Below are 27,813 nucleotides of genomic sequence, written 5' to 3'. Positions count from 1 at the left end.
TTGGGTTAGTGACGTCTGAATGGTACCCATGGAAACCTCGTCTTGACTCACTGGTGGTCCATCTGAAATCAGAAGACGATATAACTCGGCTTTCCTTGCTGATGCTGGGAAGGGGATGCCTCTTCGGCGCAGCTCGGCGGACAACTTTGGGATGGTCCAGGAACGTAACGAGGGTCCCACGCTTCGCTCCGACTGGGTGTCCCCATTGTCTCGCGACGCGGAAGAGCCACCAGGAGTGAATTCTTGCGACATCTTCCTATTGGTTATTAATTGAGAGCGATTAGAACCCCCCTTTCCCGAGCTGCGAGTATGACCTTGTGCTCGAGTGCCCCTGCGGGTGGCCGGGGCGGACCAGCGTGTTACCGCCACCTGCGTGATCGCCCCCGTAGTCTCCCGGGCTGTGAGGCCCGAAGACAGAACCAGCCCTGGCCCGTATTGGGATGTCCAGGTGGCACCTGTGGAGTGACCATGACTGAGAAGACGTCCTGGTACGTGTGCCTGTGGACGTGACAGGACTTCGTGCTGATGTGTGGAAGAGCGGTGGTGTGCCTGTAGGCGTGACAGGACTTTGACCAGCCTGTGGACGTGGAAGTTGTGTATGACAAGACTGCCTGTGGTCGTGACAGGTTTTTTTTTTTTTTTTTTTTTTCTTTATCAACTGCCTGTAGTCGTGACAGGGTTTTTTTTTTTTTTTTTTTATCAACTGCCTGTAGTCGTGACAGGGTTCTTTTTTTTTTTTTCTTTATTGAATGCCTGTAGTCGTGACAGGTTTTTTTTTTTTTTTTTTTTTTTTTTTTATCAACTGCCTGTAGTCGTGACAGGGTTTTTTTTTTTTTTTTTTTTTTTTTTTCTTTATCGAATGCCTGTAGTCGTGACAGGGTTTTTTTTTTTTTTTTTTTTTCTTTATCAACTGCCTGTAGTCGTGACAGGGTTTTTTTTTTTTTTATCAACTGCCTGTAGTCGTGACAGGGTTTTTTTTTTTTTTTTTAATCAACTGCCTGTAGTCGTGACAGGGTTTTTTTTTTTTTTTTTTTTTTTCTTTATCGAATGCCTGTAGTTGTGACAGGGTTATTTTTTTTTTTTTTTTTTTCTTTATCAACTGCCTGTAGTCGTGACAGGGTTTTTTTTTTTTTTTTTTATCAACTGCCTGTAGTCGTGACAGGGTTTTTTTTTTTTTTTTTTTTTCTTTATCGAATGCCTGTAGTCGTGACAGGATTGTATCGCAAGTCTGAAGACGTGACAGACGCGTTATGGATGCCCGTGGTCGTGACAGGACTTAAGTGAGTCTGAGGACGTGACAGACTTTTTTTTTTTTTTGGCCAACCCTCCACCGTGGACTTCACGCCGTGGATGACTGCCTGCTTGCGCTATGGCGGAACCTGATACATACCTTGCTTCCGTGTATGCCTATGGTACCACGAACTGTAAAACATGGACATGGGTTTTATTTTTCCCTGGCCTTCTGACCCCCCCCCCCGCCCACAAGGAGTGGCTGGCGACCGGGACTGCGAAGGCCGCCATCCCACCAGACCGTCGCCTGATGAGGACACGGCAAGTCGCATGTGACCTGATTGTGCGGTCGCCTGAACCTGGGGCGTGAATACTACGGCGGTATGAAGAGGTTGCTGAGGTACGTGTAGGATGAACAAAATGCATTTTGACAAGCACCAAAGCAGAACCCTCCCTGATGACATGCGTGGCGTGCCGGTGAACGTGACACTGTATTGCATCTGTGCAACCCCCCCCCCTTGCATTCATTTGTTTATATATTTATTTATTTCCAGTGTGTGGCTGAACCATGTGGTGCCCTTGCTTGCAGCCAGGGGGGGGGCGCTGGACAACAGCCCTGGAGTTCAGCTTGCAGCAGCCTATGCCGAGTGCCAGGTCTCTGGCTGCCGCTGAACCCCCCCCCGACCACCAGGTGGCGCTGTGCAGAGCGAGTACCGCCGCCGGCCGTGCGGCCAGGAACGCGGTCTGCACTGCACCCATCAGCCGCCGGCTAGCAGAGCAGAGCGCGCCCGCCGGGGTTTGCCATCCTGCCCCCTCAGTGTCCTGAGACGTGCAGCCGCCCCTGTCTTACTTGGAGTCGCGATGATGCGACCTGCACCAGCTGCTTTCCAGACCCGAACCTGACCCTGAACGACCCGGAAGTGCCTCAGACGTGCCGATGAAGGAGCAGCAGCAGCAGGTACCTCAGGCTGCCTCCTTTTAACCCTATGTGGCCCCGCCTCCCCTAGCACAAACCCAGCAATGTAAACATTGCTTAACACTTATACTGTTATATGCTGTATATATGGATTTTCATGCAATAACGTGAATATATATATTTTGACTATTTTGGGTATCGTGAATGTGAATTGTTTTTCTTGTGCTCTGGCAGAAGGCACAGTTTCACCGTGCCCAGGGCCATGGCCTCTGCGTGCATCATCAACATCACTGCCACTGTCCCGTCCCTTACTGCTCGCCTTCTTCATATTAAATGTTATATATGATTGTAAGTCTGTCACACGTACAGTAGTGTAGGATTTAGAAGTGTATGCGCAAACAAATTTAAAAAGGTATTTCAGATGTTGAAACGTTACACAGGAGATATCCTGCAGGTAATGTCAATGCTTTCACCAGCGGCTAATGAAAAATGACAGGCATTTGGGATGAGGAAATGTTACTACCGGTAATGTCACTGTCCGCAGAGTCTACGCAATAAAGGACACTGTATGTCACAGATACATTTTTAAAGCGCACACGTTACACTGCAGATGTGGCGCAGCTAATGTCACTGTCAGAAGTGTACACCGTCTATTGAAAAAGTGCACTGTATGTTGCAGATATTTTTTGGATGCGCACATGTTACACTGCAGATGTGGTCCTGGTAAATTCACTGTCAAAAGCGGACACCGTCTAAAGAAAAAAGACACTGTATGTCAGATATTTTTTGGATGCGCACACTTTACACAGGAGATGTGGCGCAGCTAATGTCACTGTCCACAGCGGACACCGTCTACAGAAAAAGGACACTGTATGTCACAGATACATATTTTCAGCTCACACGTTACACTGCAGATGTGACACTGGTAATGTCACTGTCAGAAGTGGACACCGTCTATTGAAAAGGTGCACTGTATGTCACAGATATTTTTTGGATGCGCACACTATACACTGGAAATGTGACGCAGCTAATGTCACTGTCTGCAGCGGACACCGTCTACGGAAAAAGTACACTGGATGTCACAGATATTTTTGGATGCGCACACTTTTCACAGGAGATGTGGCGCAGCTAATGTCACTGTCTGCAGCGGACACCGTCTACGGAAAAAGTACACTGGATGTCAGATATTTTTTGGATGCGCACACTTTACACAGGAGATGTGGCGCAGCTAGAGTCACTGTCCGCAGCGGACACCATCTACAGAAAAAGTACACTGGATGTCAGATATTTTTTGGATGCGCACACTCTACACAGGAGATGTGGCGCAGCTAGTCTGCAGCGGCCTAACTATTGTAAGCTATTTAGCGCAGGATGCGCTAAAAATAGATATTGCTGTCACACACAATAGTCCCTAGAAGGACTTTTGGGTCTGTAAAGTTTTAACTATTTAGCGCAGGTTGCGCTAAAAATATAGATTGCTGCTGCTACACACAATAGGTCTCTGAAAAGTTTTGGTGGTAATAATATTCTTAAATCACGCCCTACACTGAGAATGAGCCGAACATGCGTCATCAGGTGCTATATAGCATCTGATGATGCATTCCGGCCAGCCAATCACTGTAATGCCATCAGCCAACATGGCTACATCATTACAGTAAGGGCAGTACTTACCTGCACGTTTATTGGCTGCATAGCAGCCAAGAAACGTGCTGGCCGGAGACTCATTGCACTCGAGCACGTGCGGTATTCGGCCGAATACCGCCATGTGCCGAACATTGAGTGTTCGGCCGAGCATGCTCTATCATCACTAGATTTAACCTATTGATAATTCATGTTATACATGTATCCTGTTTTATTTAGATCTATCTACGGAGCAAGCGATATTTGTAATTATAGTAATAACTGATTTATAATATGTCAGCAGGTTTCGCAGCAGATCACTGCGTTCTCATAACACTGCACATAAACACAGTTATTACAGGATGTGTAAAAGATAGACCAAAGGATGATAAGGAGCCAAGGCTGATAGTCTAGACAGAGGAGAGACACAATAAGCACAGAATATTGTACAGTTCAAGTACTAATATGTGCTTACATTTATTGTTTGACATCACACTTGATGCCCTGTTTCTACATTTGTCTTCAAGGCCACAATTTGTCATAATAAAAATCAAGGGGAGCTAGTAATAAAGGAGCTGGATTTCAATTGCCCTGTTCTTTTGCTCTCAGGCAGATAAAATGATGTCAGAGAACTCCCAATTCAGGACACATGCGTGCTTGGTCAAGCTGAACATGCGTATGCATGTAGGATTGGGAGAAATGTATTTCAGTCGAAAAAGCAATTGCCTGACAATCTAATGTTTAAGGCTAGCCTAAAAACTAGGAGGGAGGCAGGGAAGGAAGGAAGGAATCCCTGCAGTGCTACAATTTGTATAGATAGACAGATGGATAGATTTATAAGTGACTTTTTGATTCCTGGTAGAAAATATTGGTAGGCTACATCATTCGTCCATACTGATTATACTGTACTGCTGGATATTAATAATATTTGTTCTGATAACCAATGCATGAAAGCCAATTACATTTACTAATACTAATACAATATAACTAGCTTCACTGGGTTAAAATAGTGTGACTTATGCAGAAATCACTTCGGCCTCCCAAGCTTTTTGCTCCCCTATCCCTCTTTTCTCAGTTCCTACTTTTCTGGCTCTGTCCGCTGGGCTCTGCTGCATCCCGCTGACAGCTGCAGGTCTGTAAGTGACTGTAGCCCTCCTTCACTCTACAGAAAGTGAGGTCTCACAAAATCAGTCATATCTTGCGAGACGTCACTCTCTGAATACTCTGGACAGGCTAAAGTCACAGACCAGCAGAGTCAGCATTGTGCAGCAGGACATGTGCTCCAACAGCCAAGTCTACAGAATCACCTGAGCGATGAGCAGATGCATACCCTCTAAGCTTACCCGCCAGGAAGATGACACTCTCATGCTCTCACTACTTATTGGACAGATTCAAAGGAAATAGACAGATTCAGATATGTGCTTGCTTCAGTTTTGCCATAGTTTTTATAGTTTTATAGTTCATTGCGTAGTTTTTATATTTTTCTGCAACTTTCAAGTACGTAATAAGAAACTATATAAAACACCAGAACATAAAAAAAACAATACATCTTATTCCCCAAAAAGTTAAGATGCTGTGTAAAATATAAGTAAATTTAAGTAACAACAGAATGCAATAATTTCCTAATGTCATAGATTGGAGCAGGGCCATGTCCACCATTGTGTTGCATCTCTTCTTCAAGTGAAGAGACCAATTAATCGAGTTTTGGGAGAGTAATGTTGTCCCATTCTTTTCTGATGTAGAATTCTAGCTGCTCAATAGTCCTGGCTTTTCTTTGCTAGATTTTTAGTTTCATAACGCACAATTATTTTTTTCATTGGTAAAAGGTATGGACTATCCAGCACCTGTACTCTTCTTCTGAAAACCCATGCTGTTGTGATGGATGCAGTATGTGGTTTAGCATTGTCTTTCTGAAATATTCATAGTGGCTGTTTATTTACATTTTGCACAGCTTCCTAACTTTTTGGGAATTGGGTTGTACGTGTACACACTTAAGCTTGCCATACACATTCAATAGCTGTTGGTCGAACAATGTTTGGCCGACAGCTATCTCTCCCGACTGCCTCCCGACTACCCTGTACACATGCATGTTTGGTTTGGCAAAGCATGAATGTGTTGTCAATAGGGAGAGAGGAGAAAGCCACTGCCTGACACTGCTGATAGCAGCTTATCGCCTGAGAAAACAAAAGGCTTAGGTTAAAAAATTCACTTTGACTGATCCTTCTTTCCCTGACAAATAATGATGGGAGCACCATGTACACGTTAGACTGTCAAAAAAATCTGTTCTTCTAAGGTTTATAGGGGCCTTTACATAGATAGTGCTTTCAATCACTGATAAAGACAGCCCCCGTGTACACCTGAGCTCAGAAAGGACAGAGATTTAAATGTATAAATTTCCGGTTTTTCAGATTATACTACATTTTGTGGTGACAGGTTCTCTTTAAGTTGTGTGTACAGACGAGACTGCCACATCACAATAAATTATAGATAGATAATGATAGATAGATAGATACATACATACATACATTGCTATTACCTTGGTACCTGTATTATTAAGTTGTGTGGCACTGCAGTATTTTATAATTGTATTATTATAGGGATAACAGTATGGCTGCTGCTACTACTACTACTACTACTACTAATAATAATAATAATATAGAGTAACATGTTAGGTTAACGCAAAATCACATATAACTAACTAAACAACTAATTTACTAGTTTATAAGTATCTATGATAACATAAAAAATAAAAGTATTAAGAGAATTAAGTAATTGAGCTAGATAGATGCACTGGGTAACTTTGTAAACTTATGTAGCATATTCTACAAATACACAATAGGGTTTTTGCTTTCTATATTCCAGAGTTGCATGAGCTACAGCCAAGAGCTTGATCCAGAGCAAGAAGCATTGTCTTGCAAAGAAGCTGAAAGCCCATTTAATTTATCTCACATAGCACATACTTCAAATGATGACTCTGCAGCAATATTCCCTAGACAAATATCCTCCCAGGAAAACCTTGATTTATATTCTGTATAGTGAATGTTGTATATTTGCTGTATGCAAATCAAGTCAAATTTAGTTCTGACAGATCCCTGTTAAATTGAGCAGCTATAGCTATCCAGTAATTTATCCATTTGGGAATTCTGAAGTCCTATTTGAATATCTAAATAGCAATATCTGCGGGGCACAAATGATCATTATTAAGATTTATGCTGGAAGGTGTTAGAGACGTTTTCAGATAAAGACGAAGTTGTCTACTAAATCGTTCAGCATTAGTAGTATCTTTCCTATCTAATAATCAGCAATACTGTGCATTAAAATCTGACCAGCAAACCTTCCTTCTAAACCATAATTCACTATTTCAAGACAATGGAAGCTATATCCATATAAGTTGACCATCTTGGTTCTGTGGAAATACAGTTAATTGCTTGTCAAAAAAACTGAAAATTCCCTTATAATCCAAACCTCTCACTCCCATCTCCAACACTTCTCCTGAGCTTCACCAGTTCTCTGGAATGCCCTGCCTCAAGTAAATTCCCAACATCTAGAGTTTTAGACACTCTTTAAAAACGCATCTTTTTTTATTGTCCCCTTAATTAAGTTTTCAGTCGCATTATGAACACCCTGAAATCCAGCAGCGGTGGCTGAGCTTGCACAGTGTAGGAAAAAGTGCTGGCCCCTCTTGTTGCTGGGACTGTAGGAAGTGCGCATAGGCAAGCATCTGCAGCAGTTCCCATACCGCCCACCTTGTATCTGTGATGCAGCAGTAATTGGATGCAAGCAGTATATAATGTGTTGGAAAAATGTATCCAGTAAAGGAGGCATATGGACAATCACAATACATTAGTAAGTGCCTTGTATTAACTTTCTCTACATGATAAATGCCATTTGCTGATGTGAGACAATCCCTTTAATTGTTGATTTTTTTTGTTGCTATATAATTTATGATTTTATTTGTGCATTCACCATCTGCTTGTAAAGCACTGTGGAATATGCAGTTTGTGCTATATAAATAAAGATTATTATCATTAAAATAAGTGGTCAGGGAATCCATAAATCTGTTTAAACTCATGATCTTGCCCATTTCTATTCATTTTATGCTATACTGCTATATTCAGCAGCACTTTACAAACAAAGTTCCATATCAGTATGTCTTTGGAGTGTGGGAGGAAACCCTCAGAAACACAGGGAGAACATACAAACTCCATGCAGATGTTGTCCTTGGTTGGATCTGAACCAAGAAACCAAGCGCTGCAAGGCACCAGTGCTAACCATTGAGCCACTGCGCTGCCCCCTCTGGTTGCCGGGACTGTGGGAAGTGTCATAACCTATAAACACAGTCATAAATGAATGTATCCAAGATATTCTGAATTTGGCTGGACTCAAAAACAACTGTATTTCAAATGTTCCACGTATTTAACCTGAATTAATTTGAACCTACTGGACCCTTAAAGCCTTATTCACATGTCAGTGTTTTGGTCAGTGATTTCCATCAGTGATTGTGAGCCAAAGCCAGGATTAAAGCCTACAAAGAAATAAGCTATAAGAGAAAGATCTGCACCAGTTCTGTTTAGAGCCGCACCTGGTTTTGGCTCAAAATCACTGATCGAAACACTGACGTGTGAATTAGGTATTATCCAAAATCTGCAACAGGGTCCCATCCTGTCATTCATTTATACTACTAGTGCCTACTTATGCGGTTAAGAAACCTATGGGAACCCTTAGTTACTCGTGCCCAGGTGCAACTGCCACCACCCACAGCTCCATCGTAGTCTTCAGCCTATGAGTTTTGCACAGATTCCTATGTGGTTAATTAGAGAAACATCTATGAGTAACCATTTTATCAAATTCTAGTTTTGTTGACTGTTGCTCCATCAAGCCATTGCTATTTCTTCATTAGCTATCAATTCTTGGTGAAATAGTCTTCTACATTTGCATCACAATAATTGCTTTTGAGGTCACTAGCCATTTTCTGTTTGTTTGTTTTTTAGATAATGGAGGACAAGCTTTGCCTCTAGACTGAGTCGTAAACTATGCTTTCTTACCCAGTTTTCTGCTGGTATATCTATATACTTATTTTTGTGATGAATTTGCTATGCTGTATTATTTCTGTTATCCTCCAGACACATTGTAATTCTGCATTATGTCAAGTAAGGCACATCTTTTTAAAAGATCCCTTTTTATGCCTTGATGAGTAAATAATTATAGACCAAACAGCTAATCCTTGTTCCCCTGTTCTTTCCAGGATACACATACAATCAAAGCTTGTCAAGAATATTCTTTGTCCTTCTGCTTGTCTTGTTTGGAACCACAACATGTCCAGTCAGCAATTAGATAACTCAGAAAACATTATTTCACTCTGTCGTGCCGGGAAATTTAATTATCCCCTGCTCTACTTACTACAGTTTTTCTGCAATGTGAATGCAACTCTCGTACCCTCACAGTCTGTGAATGTCACCTACAATATAGCTTGCCTTTCTCAAACAGATTCCCTTATATACTCCACATGTTTTCCTCTATATAAATGTTCACTTTTTGGCTTATTTAAAATACAATAGCTCTGACAGCATGATGCAAGGCCACAATAATGGGAATGATTGCTGCATCTTCTGCTGCCACAGCAGCTTAGGGAACGACTTGCTTTCCTGAGCCTTTGTAAAACTACACTAAAACTGCAGGCAAAAACTTCTGCAAAGCTGACATTGCTAATACCTAGTGCACAATGGCTTATTTTGTAAGAAAAGTAGAGATAATATTAACAGTTCCTATAATCATCACATTTCATGAAAAGCCTACATTGTAATTAGAGATGAGCAAATTTCTTGAAAATTCGATTCTGCGAATTTCACCCAAAAAATTGCATTGTGACGAATTACTTTGCCATGAAGCACATTTTTTGTAAGTAGCAGGTGCAATGAAAGGGAGCTGCGATAGCGCCTCCCCCGTTAATGTACCCCTCAGATGCATCTGAGTGTACAAACCGTGTAAAATTTGCATTAACATAAAAAAATAAAACATTACATCAAACTTACATTTGCGTGTGAGGGGCCGCCGCCATCTTGCTTGAAAATCTCAGCCGAAATCAAGTGCGGCGTGAGATTATGTCATCACGCTGGCCAGAGTAGTGATGTAATCTCGCGCCACATGGTATTTTGGCTGAAATATTCAAGCAAGATGGAGGCTGGCAGCGCAAATGGAGGCGGTACGTTTAAATTTTCTGGATTAATGGATTCGCTGACACGAAGCACGAGGAAATTTGACTTGTAGGCAAATCGAATAATTCCTGAAATTCGGATCGAATTGCACTTCGTAGAATTCAATTTGCTCATCTCTAATTGTAATTCTACCCTTTATACAAGATCACAGAAAACTGAGCTGTACATAAGCAATGCATATTCTTCTAGAAATTCAACTGCATGGGTCCTCTCTGGGAATCATAGACATCAAAGTATTCAGCTCACTCATTGATTGTCTGAACTGCCATCATGTGTAAATTACAGTGGCCCATATTTACTAATGTGTCTTCGCCGTATATATATGTCTAAAAAGTGGTGCAAATTGGTGAAATTTACCATAAGCAAGGTTCACCAGCGCTTTCATAAATAGTTGGAGATTCACAGGAAATGAGCCATGATCTCGTACAAAATTGCACCACAATTGTTCTGCTGTAAAATTGAGCCTCAAAGTAAGACAATTAATAGCTGATATAGCGCTACCAAGTGTCTATTCCTGCACCAGATTTTTTATCCAGCCATGTCATAAATGCGGTGCAGGTCTAGATAGTCAATCTAAGCTTACACTATCTCTAAGTTTAGCAAATATGGCCAGTGTGTCTTCATAGCTTCGAATTATGGGTTCCATTGGCATAATATAGGAAGCTCCTTACTAATACTACTGAAGAGGTAAAATAAATGTATTAATACATAAGAGGTAAGAAAAGTACACAGTAAACAATTACAGACAATGGTTGTGGAAACACTGTGCCAACTAACCAGTCTGATGTTAAGCTAGACTTGAAGGCATTATCCTGGCGATCCCCTGGTTTTCACCCTTTAACCCTTGTATAGCAATCCAGACTTCTCTGCAGGGGAGCCACCAAGCTACTACCTCTTGAAACAGTCCTAGTGTGGTTGGCGGCAGCTGCCTGACACACAGCTTCAGAACCACCAGTGCAAGGCACCAGACAGACAAGATCACCGATAGAATCAGGCAAGGACTGACAGGCAGAATCCAAGACAAAGCACAGACAGAACCAGACTGAGGACAAACTGACAGAGAACAGGAGAAATCCATGGAGCAGACTTCTGGACACAGCTCAGACAAGCGCAGATACATGTGCAGAAACATAGCAAGATGGAACAGGCACAGAACTCTATGACAAACAGACAAGGAAGGTAGTAGACACAAGAGCAGAACAAACAGAACAAACAGAACGTGGAGAGAATTCAGACACACCCAGGCAAAATCCGTGGAAAAAGATATCCAAACAAAGACAGAACATGCAAAGATCCAACATAATCAATGTTGAACAGCATGGGCAGGTCACAAAACTCAAGAAACATATACCAGACTGACACAGAACACAGGAAATATTTAGTAGACATAACGAACTCATTAGACACACAGATGCAGACAAGGAAACATTAACTGACACAATACTGAACTAAAAGGGAGATACAATCACAAAGGCAGAATTCACACCACAAGTAACCGAAGGCAGGATACACAGAGCACTAGAAACATAGAACGCCATTGGACAAATGGCCCCGATTCAAATCTACAAGCTGTCAATGCTGGCACACAAAGTACAATGGCAACAAGTGAAACACTATAGTAACACAATGAAGTCTGTTTCATTTATCTAGAATGCATAATACATTGGTTGGGGCTGTCTCCAGAGACAGGTTAGTGGTATTGCTTAGAATTACAGGTTCTAGCATGTCCTGTATATTCTGTGTTCTGGGTATGCATATAGCTGGGAGGGGGGGGGGGGGGGGGGGGGTTCTTAGAGCCCATTTACAAGGCATTGATCAGGAGTGAAATATTCATTGCCCGACCTTTGCCTAATCTTTCAGCTGCAGAAGAGGTGCATTTCCATGCCAAAATCATACCCTCTGTATGGGGACATACAGACTTATTGTTTGTTGGCAGCACATACCTGCTTACATGTTTGACAAATTACATTTACACTGGGCTGTTACTGGGAACAAGCATTTATACTTATAATAGATTTGGTGGTTAACCTTATTTTCAGTCCATTGAAAAAGGCATTGACAAGATAAAAATACCTAAAGGGGCTTCTTATCTGGACATTTATTGCATTTGCCATAACTGTTTGCTCATGTGCTGAACAGCCAATGAATGCATCAGATGCATGCACAGATACAGGGGATTCTGCTGACTGTATCTGCGCATGGGCCAGACGTCTCCACTCGCTATTCAGTTTCTGCACAGAATTACGGATATGCAGGAAAAGCTTTAGAAAGTAGTACCACCATCTTGCAGTCAATGGACACGGAGGGAGACAGGAAAGTATGTTTACTCCACAAATACAGGGGCAGCCGGGGCCCTTTAATACTGTTGGGGGACAGTATACAGTTCTGCATGCTTGTAGGGAGCATACATAACTATATAAGGCCTTTTGAGAAATGCAAAATTGCCCAGCATCTTTATCTGACAGCTGCAGTCCACCAGCTGTAACTCAATAGTTAAAGGGATTTTCCAAAGCTTAAATACTGATGACCTATCCTCTGGATAGGTCATCAGTATCTGAACGGTGTGGGGCTGACACCCAGTACCCCTGCTGATCAGCTGCTTGAGAAGGCAGTGGTGCAGCCTTCTCTCCGCTTTGGCTAGGCCAACTGATGACATGTTCCTCAGTCACATGGCCTAGGCACAACTCAGCCCCATAAAAGTGAATGGGACTGAGCACGATACCAAGCACATCTACTATACTATGTACAGTGCGGTGCTTGGTTAGGAGGGAGAAGGCCGCAGCTCTCAGAGCCAATGCTTTCTCAACCACTGATCGGCAGGGGTCTCGAGTTTCGGACCCACACTGATCAGATGCCGATGACCTATCCAGACCTAGATACTGATGACCTATCCACCAGTATGTAAATCTTGGAAAAAACATTTAAAATCTGAAAAATCTTGATGGGAAAGTCTGTATGTAGCCTCAGTATTAAACATTGCCAGACTCTGCTTTATTTGTAATCCTAGTAGGTTTCATGATTGAAAGGGAAATGAAGTGTTAATGCTAGACAAGTTTTCATTTGGGTGCTGCATGGATGATGTGTAACGCTGCTGAAATCTGGCTTTCTTCCAGTCCTATAAATAAATTGTTTGGAGAATGGAAATTCAGTTTGTGTCAGAGTGAACACAAGTCAGATTGCAGTGCTGAGTAATCAATGTGTTTCACCTGACGCAGCAATCCCTTGTGGGGTTATCAGTTCTAAATTTGCACTGAGAGAGCTGAAAAAGCTCTCAGGAGCTTGTGGAAAAGTATTGACCTGTAAAACATCCCATCTTGCCAGTAAAGAAATAAATAAATTAGAAACTTGTTTAACAGGCGTACAAGGCTCCATCTGTGATGAGAGTGGAGGCTATTCTGCCGTGATGGGCAATGCTAATAGAGGGTGAAGGTGTTAAAAGATGATTCTCCCGTACAGATAGAAATACATGTGGACTGAGTAACACCATACAGCTATTACTAGTTTATGCGCTAATTAAGCTAACAAACTAGCTGCCATACTGTTTAACATACCGTATAGAATGACCCATTTTACATAGGAAGGGGCAGCTTTTGTCACCATTTCACTAAAATAAAATAGGAGCTTGTAATGCCATTACTATTGTCCTTTGAATTATATTACTATATGTTCATTGCTTGAAAACAGAAGCAGAGCAGAAGATCCTAAAAATAAGAACAAGCCTCATATTTGGACCTACAGCTTTATTATTTGGACCTACATTTGTCAGAATATGACATAAAAACAACATATACCGCTAAAGGTACAATTCTATGTGTTCCTTATTGCATCATAGTACAAATTATAGCCAAATGCTTGAGCCTTAAAAAATGAAAATAATTTACCTACATTTTCAGTTGTACTCTGATCCTCTGGTGATAATTTCCTGTTCCCCACACAACTTTTTTTTAAACTCCAAATGATGCCCATGGTGATATAATACTGTATATAGCATGACTGTAGCAGCTGGTTGGTATTAAATGACATGACTGTGTATTAGGGGGTTAAGGTAGCGTGTCTTCATATACACCTTCACATGCCTTTTATTTGGGATGAGTGAGCATCCTTGTTGCCCCTGTGTCGCCCTTATCTTTTGGTCTTTGTGGCATGGGTGTGGTCACTTTGTAGCTGCTTTTTTGTGTGAGTACTCCCCTTAATTTGTTGCAGCTGGGAAACTGCAGGATTGCAAATTGAGGCCCAAGTGCCCAAGGCAGAACAACTTTGAGATTACAATGGAATTTTGAAACCACTTTTGGAAGGAAAGCTGGGCAATGCTTTAGAATTACATGGTTATCTAAAATTGTCAGATACGGAGCACAGCAAGAGAAGGCCTGGATCTCACCCACCATTCTAGCAGTTGTTATGGCCAAAAGAAAGGTGGTCTTCATTGACAAAAGCTTCATGGAAATGCTGTCAATGGGTTCGAATGGTGACTCCATTAAGACTGTAAGAACTAAATTTAAGTCCCATGTTGGAATGGTAGGGGGTACGGTTGGTGATATCCTGACTGCACCTTTAAAAAATTGACTAAAGGTTGCTCTGCCAATTTTGCATCCCAAAAAAAAGGCTGATATCTGCATTTTGAGGGTAGAGGGTTTGAGACCCTTGTTCAACTCTGACTGTAGGAAATCCAAAATAATGGGAAAATTTGTAAGGGAATTTTGACAATTCTTGCAAGAAAGGCCTTCGAGGTCCTAAGATAAATTTTTGATGTCACCTCTTTCCTACCTTTTAGTATAGTTGAGATTACTGAATTGAAGAGGCCCTTATTCTTTAAAGCTAGGCGTTCAATCTCCAAGACGTCAATCTGAGTTAATCGGACCCTGAAACAAGAGATCTGAAAGTGCTGGGAGAGTCCAGTTATTCCCCTCTTGACAGATTAAGAAGCAGGGAAAACCAGGCTCTTCTTGGCCAATAAGGAGCAATCATGATTACCTGCACCCGTTCTTCCACCACCTTCATTTGGGTTCTCGGAATTAAACTGAAAGGTGGGAATGCATATAGCAGCCCATTTGGCCATGGGTGAGATAGGGCATCTAGAAACTCTGGCTGGTTCTGTGGGGACAGAGAACAGAATTTCTGTACCTTCCTGTTGCTCCGGTCTGCAAATAAGTCCAGGATTAAAATTCCCATTTTGCTATGATCAGTTGGTATACGTCGGGACTCAAGGCCCAATCTTGTTCTCTTATTGTCCGCCTGCTCAAGAAATCGTCCACGAGATTTTTGCTTCCTTTTAAATGGACCACTGACAAGGAAGTCAGGTGTTTTTCTGCCGATAAAAAAATCTTCTTTGCGGTTGCACCAGAACTCTGTTCCAAATGCCCCCCTGTATGTTTATGTATGCAACTGTGGTTTTGTTGTCGGATATGATTTTTACCTGGCACAGAGGTATCTTTGAATGGGGAGCCAGAAGAACTTTGAAAACTGCCGAAAGTTCCTTTAGGTTTGAAGAGGCAGTTGCCATGGAGTTGTTCCAAACTCCTTGACCCATTAGGTCTGCCGCATGACCACCAGGCAGATTCTCCTGACGTCAGTAGACTCCTGTCTGTAAATTCTTTCTTATTTTCCCCCAGGCTAAGGAGTGGAATAGCCTTGATGGAAGGGCTACCTTTTTTTCCAAGGAGGCCAGAGTACCATCCCAGCGATCTAGAAGAAAAGCTTGTAGAACCCTTGTATGGCTCTGCGCCCATCTGACTGTGAGTATAGAGGATATTAGGTGACCTTAAACCGTCATGATGTTTCTGATAGTGGAAGTTTTTAACTTGCAAAATTGAGAGATATTTTGATATATGGTCAACTGCTTTTCTTATGGGAGGGAGGACATCAGAAGGCTTGAACCCAGGAGAACACATAAGAAGACTTTTTGTTGACTTGGGATGAAATCAGATTTTTTGTGATTTATAATTAATCCTAAAGAAAAGAAGACTTCATTTACTTGGTCTAGATAAAGTAGCAGCTCGTGTTCTGTTTTTGCTGCAATTAGGAAGTCATCTAGATAGGGTATTATGAAAATACCCTTTAGATGCAGGTAACTTGCTACCTCGGATATTACCTTTAAGAAGATTCTCAGAGCAGCGGATAGCCCATAGAGAAGGCCCTGGAATTGAAAATAACAAAGGCAGATTCCTATGTGAACAGAAATTCTCACATATTTCTGGTGATTTCTGCCGGAATGGCAAGTGATAATAGGCATCTTGTAAATCCATAGTTACCATATAGCAACTCTGAGGAAGGAGGTTTTTTGTCAACTTCATGGTTTACATTTTTTTGTAATAGTTTGTAAGTTTAAATATTTGTTCAATTTCCTTATATTTATAAAAAGTCTAAATAAACCTTCCGGGTTCTTGATCAGAAATACTAGAAAATAGAATCCCCTACTTTGGTGTTGGTCTGGAATCGGAATCAATACTTTCTTCTGAAGAAGAACGGATATTTCTGCCTCTAGGGATAGTTGTTTTCTTCTTTACGGGTATCAAACTCTAGGCTGAACCCTCTTTGGATGGAATTTAGAAAACAGGGGGAGGTTCCTATTTTCTCCCACTTTGGAACAATTTTTTTTTAGTCTTGCTCCAAACGGGAATATGGCATCATTGAGTGGATTTTGCCAGATTGTCTGGATTAAAGAGGAGTCCTCCTCTTCTGGTCCGTCTTCTGTCTGTTCCTCTGGTTCCGAAAGGAACGTCTCTGAAGAAAAAATCCACTTTCTGTAAGGAATCCTTTTTTCCTATCAGAGGCCTTTTCTAGGATATAATCCAGGACTGACCCAAAGAGACAGTCTCCTTCACAAGGGATAAAACATAGGCGATTTTTAGATGCCGTATCCCCTGACCAGGAACAGAGCCAGATGACCCTTCTTGTTGCATTGGAGATGGCGGCTGACATGGCTGACAATCTCACCAAATCAGCCGAAGCATAGGTTAGAAAGTTTGTTGATTGCTTCAACTTTGGTAGAGATGCTAAGATCTCCTCTCTAGGAGTTCCAGCTGCCAGGTGATCTTCTAATTTATCTAGCCATACCGACAAGGATCTAGGTGGAAAGAATACTGGGTCTGAACATCGCAGTATTGATCTCCAATGCTTTTTTAAGCAGGCTTTCACATTTTTTTGTCCATGGAGTCACGCAGTAAGCCCATATTCTAAAACGAAAGGGGGGTTTTCTTTGATATACGGGCTACTGGTGGGTCAATCTTAGGAGTTTTATTCCAAAGAGTTGCATCAGAATACGCAAAAGGATACTTTCTTTTAAAAGAGCTTGTAACTGGGGCTCTTTTTCCAGATCTCTCCATTCCTTAGAGATTAGATCTTTAATACTATTATGAATTGGGAAGACACGTCTTCTTCTCTCTTTCTGACCCTAAAACAATTGATCCTGTACCAACTGGCTCTTTTTAGAGTTTTCTTTATCCATAGTAGCCCTGACTGTTTTTAGAAGACCTTGCGATTCCTCTGGAAGGAATAATGGTCTTCCATAACCGTCTTCTGAGGAGACAGAGCTGTCATCAAGGATCTCCCCTTAATCAACCTCAAATTCGTATAATTGGGAACTGTAGGATTTCTGAGAAACTCTTCAGACACTACTTTATCTGTGCATTTTACACATAGTGACTTCTAAGACTTAGAGACAAAGGACTTCCTGCATATTGCACACTTTTTAAGTCCTGAGGCTCCTCCTTGTGTTCAGAAAGTAAAAGGTTTCTCTGCCCTAAAACAATCAGAATGATTTAAAAAAGGGGCTAGTAATTTATATATATATATATATTAACCTCCACCACCAGACCCCTATAAGTGCATTTGTAAGGAGGATAGCTCCCCAAATAATATCTGCACAAGCTTACAGGAGAGGAGGCTTATTGGGCTGAGGGCACTGGAACCGGGATCCACAGGCTTGCAGGTCGCATCATCCTGAGGAGTTGACATGCTGGTGCAGGGAGTAGGCTGTGGCCATGTTCCTTTAATATCCCCGCCACCAGCACGCTTCTGTGTGTAGGAATGCGATGTCACTACGTCATGACATCACTCTGCTTCCAGAACCTCCTCCGCCCTAGAGAAGGCCCCACCTGTATCGAGGCTCGCCGCGTTGGATCCACAACCCCTTTCAGAAGGGGTAAGAAGCCCAGGGCTGCCTTGCCTTCAATAGAAGGGCTTATGTCAAAGGTCGGAGAAGGGAGCCATAGCATCCCAGGAGCCTCTGACCTCTGCAGCGGCCCTCCCAGTCCTGGGGAACAAGTAAGGCCCTGCGGTATTCTTCCCAGTCTTGACAGGAGCATCCTCGCTGTCCATGGACAGGAAACAACACTTGCTTAGGTACAGAGAGGGAGCCTTTTTAATCTGGAGCTCCAGTGTTGTTTCCTGTACAGGAGGCAGGGACCCCCTCCTGTCAGTGCTGTTGGGGAGGCGCCGGGTAAAAGTAGCCTGTGCACACCAGCCATGAGCATGCAGGGAGGAGATAGAAAAGAGAAATCGTGGCTGGGCAGGTGGTTGGTGGTGTGAGACACTTTAGAGACAAAGAACGGCTGTATGAGTTATATATAAAGTGGTAGGTAGTGAAGTATCCAAAAATTTGATTAGGCTGCTTCATCGAACTTCATCAAGAAATTTGATTCGTTATGAATTACTTTGTTATGAATCGCATTCCACTGTATGTAGCGGGTGCAATGAGGGGGAACCCCCGTCATTGAACCCCTCAGATGTCACGTTCAACGTTGATTTCGGCATATTCAGAGTCAAATTCAGGCTTTTCATCAGAGGTAAAAAGAAAAAAAGTACATATTTACCTCATCCATTTGATTGTGGACAGGCCGTCGCGGCCTTCTTGATTGAAGAAAATGCACCAAATCTCACATGAGCTGACATGATGACATGACTACGTCATCATGCTGCCTGGTAAGTGCACTGATGTGGTGACGTCACACGTCGGTGCATGCAAGTTTTGGGGTGCTTTCTTCAATCAAGATGGCCGCAATGTGCTCTCCGCAATAAAATGGATGAGGTATGTTTTTTTTTACTGCCATTTCAGGAAAAATTGGTTACCACGAAGTGTGAGGAAATTTGGCTTTGTGACTAATCAAATCGAATATTTCGTGAAAAATCGAATTCCACTTCATGAACTTCTTTTAGCTCAACACTAGTGGTAGGTCTTACATATACAAAACTACTTCTAAGCCATCCAGTGTGCCACTTGAGGTAAATCCTACTAGAATCTACTCTGCTCCAATACTCAGAATGGGGGTATCTTGGCTTAGATCAATTTCTCAGACCTGCTATTCTGTAGCTTTTGTTCTGCACCTCATAATTAACAAAAAAAGTACCAGAAAGTGATATGAAACATAATTGTGTGCAGACATCTTGCTGAGCTAATATTTGCTTCCAGTGGCACAATTTTTTGCTATTATTATGCATTACAATTGCCAAAAGAGCTGGTTTATGGAAGTGCTACCTTTTAGTTTTATTCAGATGCTGCAATGGGGGCTTCCCAGACTTAGTTCTGCCCTCTCTCTTGACTAGAAGGTACTAATGTAGTAGATAAATCTATTTTGGAAGCAATAAAATGTGTTAATCACCAAAAAGCCTCATGTTGTGCTCTACCCCTGTAAAAACTTTGGATGAAACATCAGTAAAATGTTAGACTACTAAATGGAGAAAAACAAGCTATCATGTCAAAGCTGCTCATTAACACTTTGATAATAAAAGAATAGATTGTGGCAATTTCATTGCAGCTGAGTGATTTGGGGGAGTTACTATGCTATTATAGGACACTTTCATATAAGGACGCATGGTAAAATCCCAAAGATTTAACATAAATTTTGGGTCTGAAAGAAGAAGAATCTATAATCTGTTTTTAGGTGTTGCTGAGGTCGATAAGGCAGAGAAGATACTTTCTTCTCTACAAATGGAGTAATGTTTTTGGAATATTGGTTTTGGAATATTCTTCACTATTGTGGCTCAGTGAGGCTTCTATTGAAATTAAACTATTTTTGTAGTGTAGTGTTTACATTTTGAGTGCACAGTTTCACATGGGGTTAGAGCTTCAGAAGAAATAATAAAGAATTTAATGCCTACTATACTGTTATACATAATAGTTACACATAGTTTTCCACTCTGTTATACTTACTCTTGCAAGGCTTGTCCCTGTTGGAACTTTGTAAGGCACATACTTCCTATAGATATGGCCCACTCTGGAACAAGGCACATCAAACATTTCTCCCCCGCACATCCATACCTAGGCGTAAAAAAAACACGCATCAGTCTTTTGACATCACATTTGCTGTTTACAGTTTCTTATGAAGGTACTGTAGATTATTTAATTAGTTAAAGATGTAGGTTTAGTATGCTCATTCAGAGCAGCAGGCTGCTGTCACATAAAGATGAGCAAACTTGTCCTGCTGACCATATAGGCAACTATGATGTTTGAAAGGGCAAAGGGGCCCCTTCTGCTCCTTCCCCACAACGTGATTGCTGGTTCAATGGAAGTTGTCATGTCTGTCATGAATATCTACTCATTAGGCAATGCCAGAACAAGCAATGATGCTTTGGAAAATGATGTATTCCAAAGCATTATGGGTGTCATTTACTATCATAAATACGCCTATATTAGGCGTATTCTTGGCACAGATTGCAGCACAAAGATTATTTGCAGCACAATCTCTGACTTTTCCCTGCTCACACCAGATCTAAAAAAGTGGGCATGGCATGGGCGGGGAAGGGGAGAGGCTGAAGGGCCGTCTCATTCATCATTTTCTATGCCTGTTTTAGCCATAGAAAATTGTCCAAATGCAAGCCACCAAGGAAGCTGGATTACTTTTAGACTAGTGCAGGATATGCCAAAGTTATGTAGAGGCCTGCACCTCTTTATATTTTCGGTCTATCCACCTCAAGCTATAGTGGCTATTAAGACCAGCGTCTAATATGCCCATCTTAATAAATGACCCCCATGTGTCCAATTAAATTATCTCATTCATCTTGGAATGTGAAAATTAAGAAAAGGAAAAAAATTGCTTGGTCCTTAAAGGGGTTGTGAATTTATTATGTAGTGAAAGTTAATACAAACCACTTACTAATGTATTGTTATTACTATTGGAAAAAGAACCAGCCTAAGTGCCTTCCTATGGTCCCAGCCACCAGAGAGGCAAACACTTTTTCCTTTAGTATGCAAGCACGACTTCCACTGCTGGACTGTAGGGTGGTCCTAACCATGGAAGCGAGCCGTGTATAGTGTGATGGAAAATGAATCTAGCCAGCAAAGGAAACTATATGGACAATAACAATACATTAGTAAGTGGCTTGTATTACATTTCTCTACATGATAAATGCCACTTGCTGAAGTGACACAACCCCTTTAAGCTTTAAAATAGGCCAGTCCTTAAGAGGTTAGTGCACAAATTTGAATCTTCTCACAGTGCACATAAACTGTTTTAGAAAACATTACTAGAAGCTAAAGTCATCAGACTATCAACTCCTATGTCATACATAATATTCACAAAGAGATGAGCGACAAAGACATATTATTTTCTAGGCATCTCATATGCACATAAAAACTGAGCTTCCAGTGGGACTGCTGTCACTTGTAAGCAGCTCAGTCTGTGCATGTTGATATCACTAGCTTTATTGAAGATCATATTCTCAGAGAGGCTTTTAAGCTCCCCAGTTCCCCTACAGGCTCAGGTCTGTGTGTAAACTCTGGCTATCCAATATCAGTGCCCCTGGCAAGGAACCAGCTCGAGAAGCTTCATGTCAGAAGTGGCAGTAGCTTTACTGAGAAAACGCAATGTGCGATTTCTGCATACACTAATGAAATGTTACCATACTATATCAATACTCAAGAGGTAAATAATTCTCTGAAACAATATCAATTATTTAATGAAGTCTGTCACTGGCAACCTCCTTATCAAATCTACATCGAGTAAAACACTGATTCCTTTTATTGACCTGAGGCTCTGTTACTGATACTTTTCTCAACATGCAAATTTAGGTTTTGGTGCAATGAGGGTGTCACCATGGCTCTTGTTGCACCCAAGCACCACTCCTTTATGTGGTCTGTCTATACCTTTTTGCTTTGCCCCAGCCTGACCCTGTCAATCAAAGCAGCCTGGAAGGGTATGGCCACAGAATTGAGTAGAGCTTGGATGCAACAAGAGCAATAGTGATACCCTCATTGCACCAGAGGCCTAATTTAAATATTTAGAAAAAATGTCATAACTCATTCAACAGTTATTGAATATTAATGGCAGGCTTTTATAAATTTGTTCTGTTAACTAAAGTTTATAAAATGGTCCTCTTTCCCACTCACTTTTGAAAACTGGAATGAGAAGTGTAAAAATGCAGAATGTCACAAAATGTTAGAACAAATAAGGCAGAAAAGTCCAATTTTGCTAATTTTTGAAACTAGAACTCTGGAGTTAAGAAATTAAGTTCCCACATGTCTGTAGAGACACAGAAAACAGTAGTGTGTTGTTTTTTAGGATATACATTTGTGTTCAAAATAATAGCAGTCAGACATCACTAACCTGATCAATCACTGTTTTTGGCAGAAATGATATTTCTACATGGCAAATAATTTACTAGCAGCTGTAATAGAGTAATAGAAATCCAACAGACCCAACAGACATGCCATGCATGCTGCTGACTCTGTGTAATTGAATCATTAATTGAAAGGGTTATGTTCAAAATAATAGCAGTGTGGAGTTCAATTAGTGAGGTCATTCATTCTTTGAAAACCAGGTGGCAATTATTGCCCTTATTAAAGGAAGGCAGCAAATGTTGTACATGCTGGTTACAGTGCATTTCTCTCTGAAATTCTAAGGAAAATTGGTTGTTCCAGACATTGTTCAGAAGAACAGCGTACCTTGATTAAAACGTTGATTGGAGAGGGGAAAACATGTAAAGAAGTGCAGAAAGTGCTCAGCTAAAATGATTGCAAATGCTTTAAAATGGACAAATTGTCACATGACCCCCAAACACTGAATTAAAGCACACTGTGAATACAGTGAAGAATGGTGGCGCAAAAATCATGATATGGGGATGTTTCTCATACTACGGTGTTGGGCCTATTTATTGCATACCAGGGATCATGGATCAGTTTGAATACATCAGAATACTTGAAGAGGTCATGCTGCCTTATGCTGAAGATGAAATGCCCTTGAAATGGGTGTTCCAACAAGACAACAACCCCAAACACACCAGTAAACAAGCAACATCTTGGTTCCAGACCAACAAGATTGACGTTATGGAGTGGCCAACCCAATCCCCGTCTCTTAATCCAATAGAAAACTTGTGGGGTGACATCAAAAATGCAGTTTCTGAGGCAAAACCAAGAAATAGAGAAGAACTGTGGAATGTAGTCCAATCATCCTGGGCTGGAATACCTGTTCACAGGTACCAGAAGTTGGTTGTCTCCATGCAACACAGCATTACAGCAGTTCTCAGAAACAGTGGTTATTCAACTAAACATTAGTTAAGTGATTCAAAGGAAAGCAAATTCTTCAAACATTTTTCAGTTTATATAGTGAATGTTTGAGTTTGTAAAGAATAATACAAACAGTCTAATCACTTTTCTTCATTTTTTTTAGAGGAACAACACAAATTTGATATATTTTTCTTCATGTTTTGATTTGGAATAGAATGTGTAGTGTTCCCAATAGAGATGGCATTGGAGTTTGCCCGTCGGTCGCTTCATGGCAAACTTTGCTCGTTTGCGATTCGCTGAACGGGCGAACTTATGAAGATGTACATCGGCGCCATATTCTTTTGCATTGTGAAGAACTTTGACCCATGACACATCCATCAGGTTGTACAGGATAGCCAAATTAGATATTTCAGCGCATGGACATACCCCCTACCTTATAAATAAACCCGATCTGGCTGACATTTTACATTCAGTCTTTTGCCAGTGTAGGGAGAGGTTGCTGTGTGGAGCAGGGACAGACTGTTAGGGACACCAAATGCTAGCTAATAGGGCCACAAAAGTCCTTTTAAGGACTGGTATAGGTGTGCTATCGATAGGTGTGACTTACAGAGGGGTGTGATATACTTATAATATACTGTCTAACATATACATTTGTATTGTTCAACAGTTGTGTACGTTTCTGCTGCGATACTGAAGCTATACAGTGGGGCAAATGCTCTTGGAACAAATAATTTCAACTGGTGTGATATACCAGTTGCCCCCCCCAAAAAAATGATTGGGGCAGGGATTTGATATACCAATAATATACTTTCTATATAGTGCATTTGGGTAGTGCAGCATTTGTTTGCGGTTCTGCTGCGTTACCACAGCTACACTGAGTGACAAACGCTATTGGAACAAATACTTTCTAATGGTGTGATATACCAGTTGCCCCCCCAAAAATTTTTTGGGCAGGAGTGTGAAATACCAATACTATGCTTTTTATATAGTGCATTTGGGTAATGCAGCATTTGTTTGCGGTTTTGCTGAGTTAGCTGACAAACGCTATTGGAACAAATAATTTCTATTGGTGTGATATACCAGTTGCCCCACAAAAAAACTGATTGAGGCAGGGGTGTGATATACCTTCTTCCACAAATACTGCTCTTCTATAGGTATTTTTGTCACATGGTCATTTTGAAAATGACAGGCAGAAGAAGAGGCAGGCCATTCCACAGTGGTGTTAGGGGTCAGGCAGGTGCACCAGGCCGGAGCCTAAGTGGGAAGTTGCAGAAAGTGCGTTCGATTACGTCAAAGGACGCACCAGAGTTGGTTGAGTGGCTCACCCAGCCTTCCACTTCTGCACCCTCTTCACTTTCTACTGTGTGCACCCCGAAAGACGCCACCACCATATCCCCTCCGCTCGAGTCAGAGGAATTATTTTCCCATCCATTCCAAGACCTTACCGATGTGCAGCCATTCTTGGTAGTGTTGATCGCGAATATTCAAATTGCAATATAGAGCAATTTAACTCGTATAGTGCTATAATCTTCTTTGTCTAATAGTTGTAATTTTTTTCTCATCTGAAGTTCAGATTGGAAAAAAAATTACAACTATAAAATTTGCGATAAAAATGTGCACTACGAAAATATTTCATATTACACGAGTATTGTCGTTTGTTCGAGTAAAAAAAATCGTAGCATATAACGAATATTCGAATTCGCAAAATATCGAGAATTCGAATATGACTCCGGCCACTCATCACTAATTCTTGGCATCGGATCAGGAAGAGGAGGTATCAACAGTCGCCACCCAGCAGTCTGACAACAGTACCCAGATCAGCCCAAGAAGGGTGCTCCCGCTGTTGCTGCCTAAGGAGGGTGGTCCCCGCTGTTGCTGCCTACTCCGAGATCTCTAATGTCAGTGGTGGTGAAGGTGACGTTAAACGTCACGTGGGTGTCCACAAGAAAGGAAGAGGAGGGGAGTTCAGAGGGAGAGACAGAGCAGCAGATAGGGAGATAAGGAGGAGAAGCAGGCAGAACTTACAGTGAACAGTAGGCAAAAAGCTGACTGCTCATGTATCTGGAGCGAGCCATCTACCATGCATGGTCACATCTGGTGTTCCCAGGATGCCGGCACATGGCTCTGAAGTGTGGGATTATTTTAACATGTCCACTGCTGACAATAGTGTTGCCATCTGCAACCTGTGCTGTCAATGCAAAAGTTGCGGTAAGACCAACACTCACCTAGGGACGACAGCCTTAAGAAGGCACCTGGCCTCCCATCACTAACCTTAGTGGGAGCAACACCATTAGAACCTGCAAAGCCACACTCCCGACGCTCCACATCCTGCCTCTTCGCCTTCTCCTTCTTCTCTCTCCTCCTATTTGTCCTTCACTCCACCTTCCACCATGCCGTCGTCGTGTTCATCTGGGAAAAGACAGGTTTCCGTGGCCAAAATGTTCAAGCGTAAAAAAAAATTATGACGCCGGATAACCCTCTCACCCAATGGCTGACTTACGGCTTGTCGAAACTTCTCGCCCGCCAACTACTGCCATATAAACTGGTGGACTCTTTAGAAAATTTGTGGCCATTGGCGGAAAGTGAATGTATATTTGGCACACAGTTTTGGTGCCAAGATACATTTGACCACAGACACATGGTCTAGCAAACACAGACAGGAAAGGTACATAACTTTTATTGCCCACTGGGTGAACCTTCTGATGGCCTTCAAGCATGCAACCCTTGGCACCCATGTGGATTTGGTAACGCCATGGATTGCATGCAATCCTGCCTCTTCTTCTCTTCATCCTACTCCATCCCCCATCTCCTCCTCGGCAGACTCCTCCTTTTCCACTGCTACTGCCTCTTCCCCTGCCAATTCAGACGTTGCCATGCTGTGCTGCGGCTGTTGTGCCTGGAAGCCAAGAGCCACACCGGTCCTGCACTCCTTTTAACTTTGCGGTTACAGGCCAATCAGCGGCTAACCCCGCTCAATTTGACAGTTGGTAAAGTGGTGTGCGACAATGGTGCCAATCTGCTTAGTGTGCTGAAACAGGGCAAAATGACACACCTGCAGTGCATGGCACACGTCCTGAACTTAATCTTGCAGCATTTCGTTGCAAAACACCCCGGGATCCAGGACGTCTTGCGGCATGCCAGGAAAATCTCTGGCCATTTTAAAAGATCTTACACGGCCATGGCTCGCCTTGCTGATGTTCAGTGGTGACACCACCTGCCCGTCAGACGTCTGATTTGTGACTGCCCGACGCGCTGGAGCTCCACCTTGTATATGCTTGATAGGCTGCTCCAGCAGAAACGTTCAGTTAACGACTACCTATATGAACTCTGAGGCATGACAGGTTCTGCGAGCTTGTTTTTTTTCACCGCACCAGTGGCTTCTCATGCGTGACGCATGCAGACTTCTGTGGCCATTTGATGAGATCACCAAACTGGTCAGTTGCAGCCAGGGCACCATCAGTGACATTGTAATTTACGCCTTCTTTTTGGAGCTTGCATTGCATCGTGTCATTGATCAAGCCGTCGAGATGCAGGAGCAGGAAGATGAGGAAGTTGCAATGCTGGATGAATTCTCAGGGGGGCTACTCCATCTGAGACAAGTCAACAGGAGTCTGAGGAGGATGGTTGCGGGATGGAGCAGGAGGAGGAGCAAAAAGAACATGCTTTAAACTTTTCTGGGATCCCTGCTGTTGTTGTCCGTGGCGGGGGAAGGAGACCAAGGATGACATTATCCTGGACTATGAGTAGGAGTCAGGCCACTCTACAGCTTCCAGTTTAGCGCAAATGGGGGCCTTATGCTCCAGTGTTTGAAGAAGGACCTATGTATGAAAAGCATAAAGGTCAAGGACCAGTACTGGAATGGCAAACGTACTTAGACCCCGGTACAAAAACAAAATGGCGGACATGTTACCAGCATCAAAGAGGGCTGTCAAAATGCAGCACTACTAGGCCTTGCTTCGAGAAATGATGTGTTCTGCTTTTGTTGGCGCTGGCAGAGGAATATGAGATCATTCTTGCAGCCAACCCATCGACAGCTGCCCTCAGGATCCAGCCTCAGTGAACGCCTAGACCAACAAGTACATCGGGTTAACAGCCGATGAGGAGGCTCTGAGAAGCGAGGAACCCCTAGACTACTGGATGTGCCCACTTGACCTATGGCCAGAACTGGTACAATTTGCCATGGAACTCTAGGCTTGCTCCTGGTTCAGTGTCCTGTCGGAAAGGACGTTCAGCACAGCAGGGACATTTATAAAAATGAATAAGGCATGGATCTCGGAGGAATTGAACACCTGTGATGACCACATTTAATTGTATTTCCTCATGCCAGCCCATGCTTATCCTACAACACCAAGAACAAATAATGGTCCCTGTCTTATGTAAATAATGAGGCATAA

General features: G+C 42.2%; 1 protein-coding gene across 1 annotated transcript in view; it reads right to left on the bottom strand.

Annotated features, from left to right (window-relative positions):
* The window catches only part of GALNTL6 (polypeptide N-acetylgalactosaminyltransferase like 6), a 1,751,703-nt gene that overhangs the window by 189,327 nt on the left and 1,534,563 nt on the right, over window positions 1-27,813 (bottom strand). Inside the window, exon 7 of the mRNA XM_044276251.1 lies at window positions 20,129-20,236. Coding sequence (XP_044132186.1) covers window positions 20,129-20,236 — 108 coding nt within the window. The remainder of the gene's footprint in view (window positions 1-20,128; window positions 20,237-27,813) is intronic.

Source organism: Bufo gargarizans, chromosome 1 (genome assembly GCF_014858855.1).
Source record: "Bufo gargarizans isolate SCDJY-AF-19 chromosome 1, ASM1485885v1, whole genome shotgun sequence".
NCBI lineage: Eukaryota > Metazoa > Chordata > Amphibia > Anura > Bufonidae > Bufo > Bufo gargarizans.
This window is presented reverse-complemented; position numbering and strand designations above follow the sequence as displayed.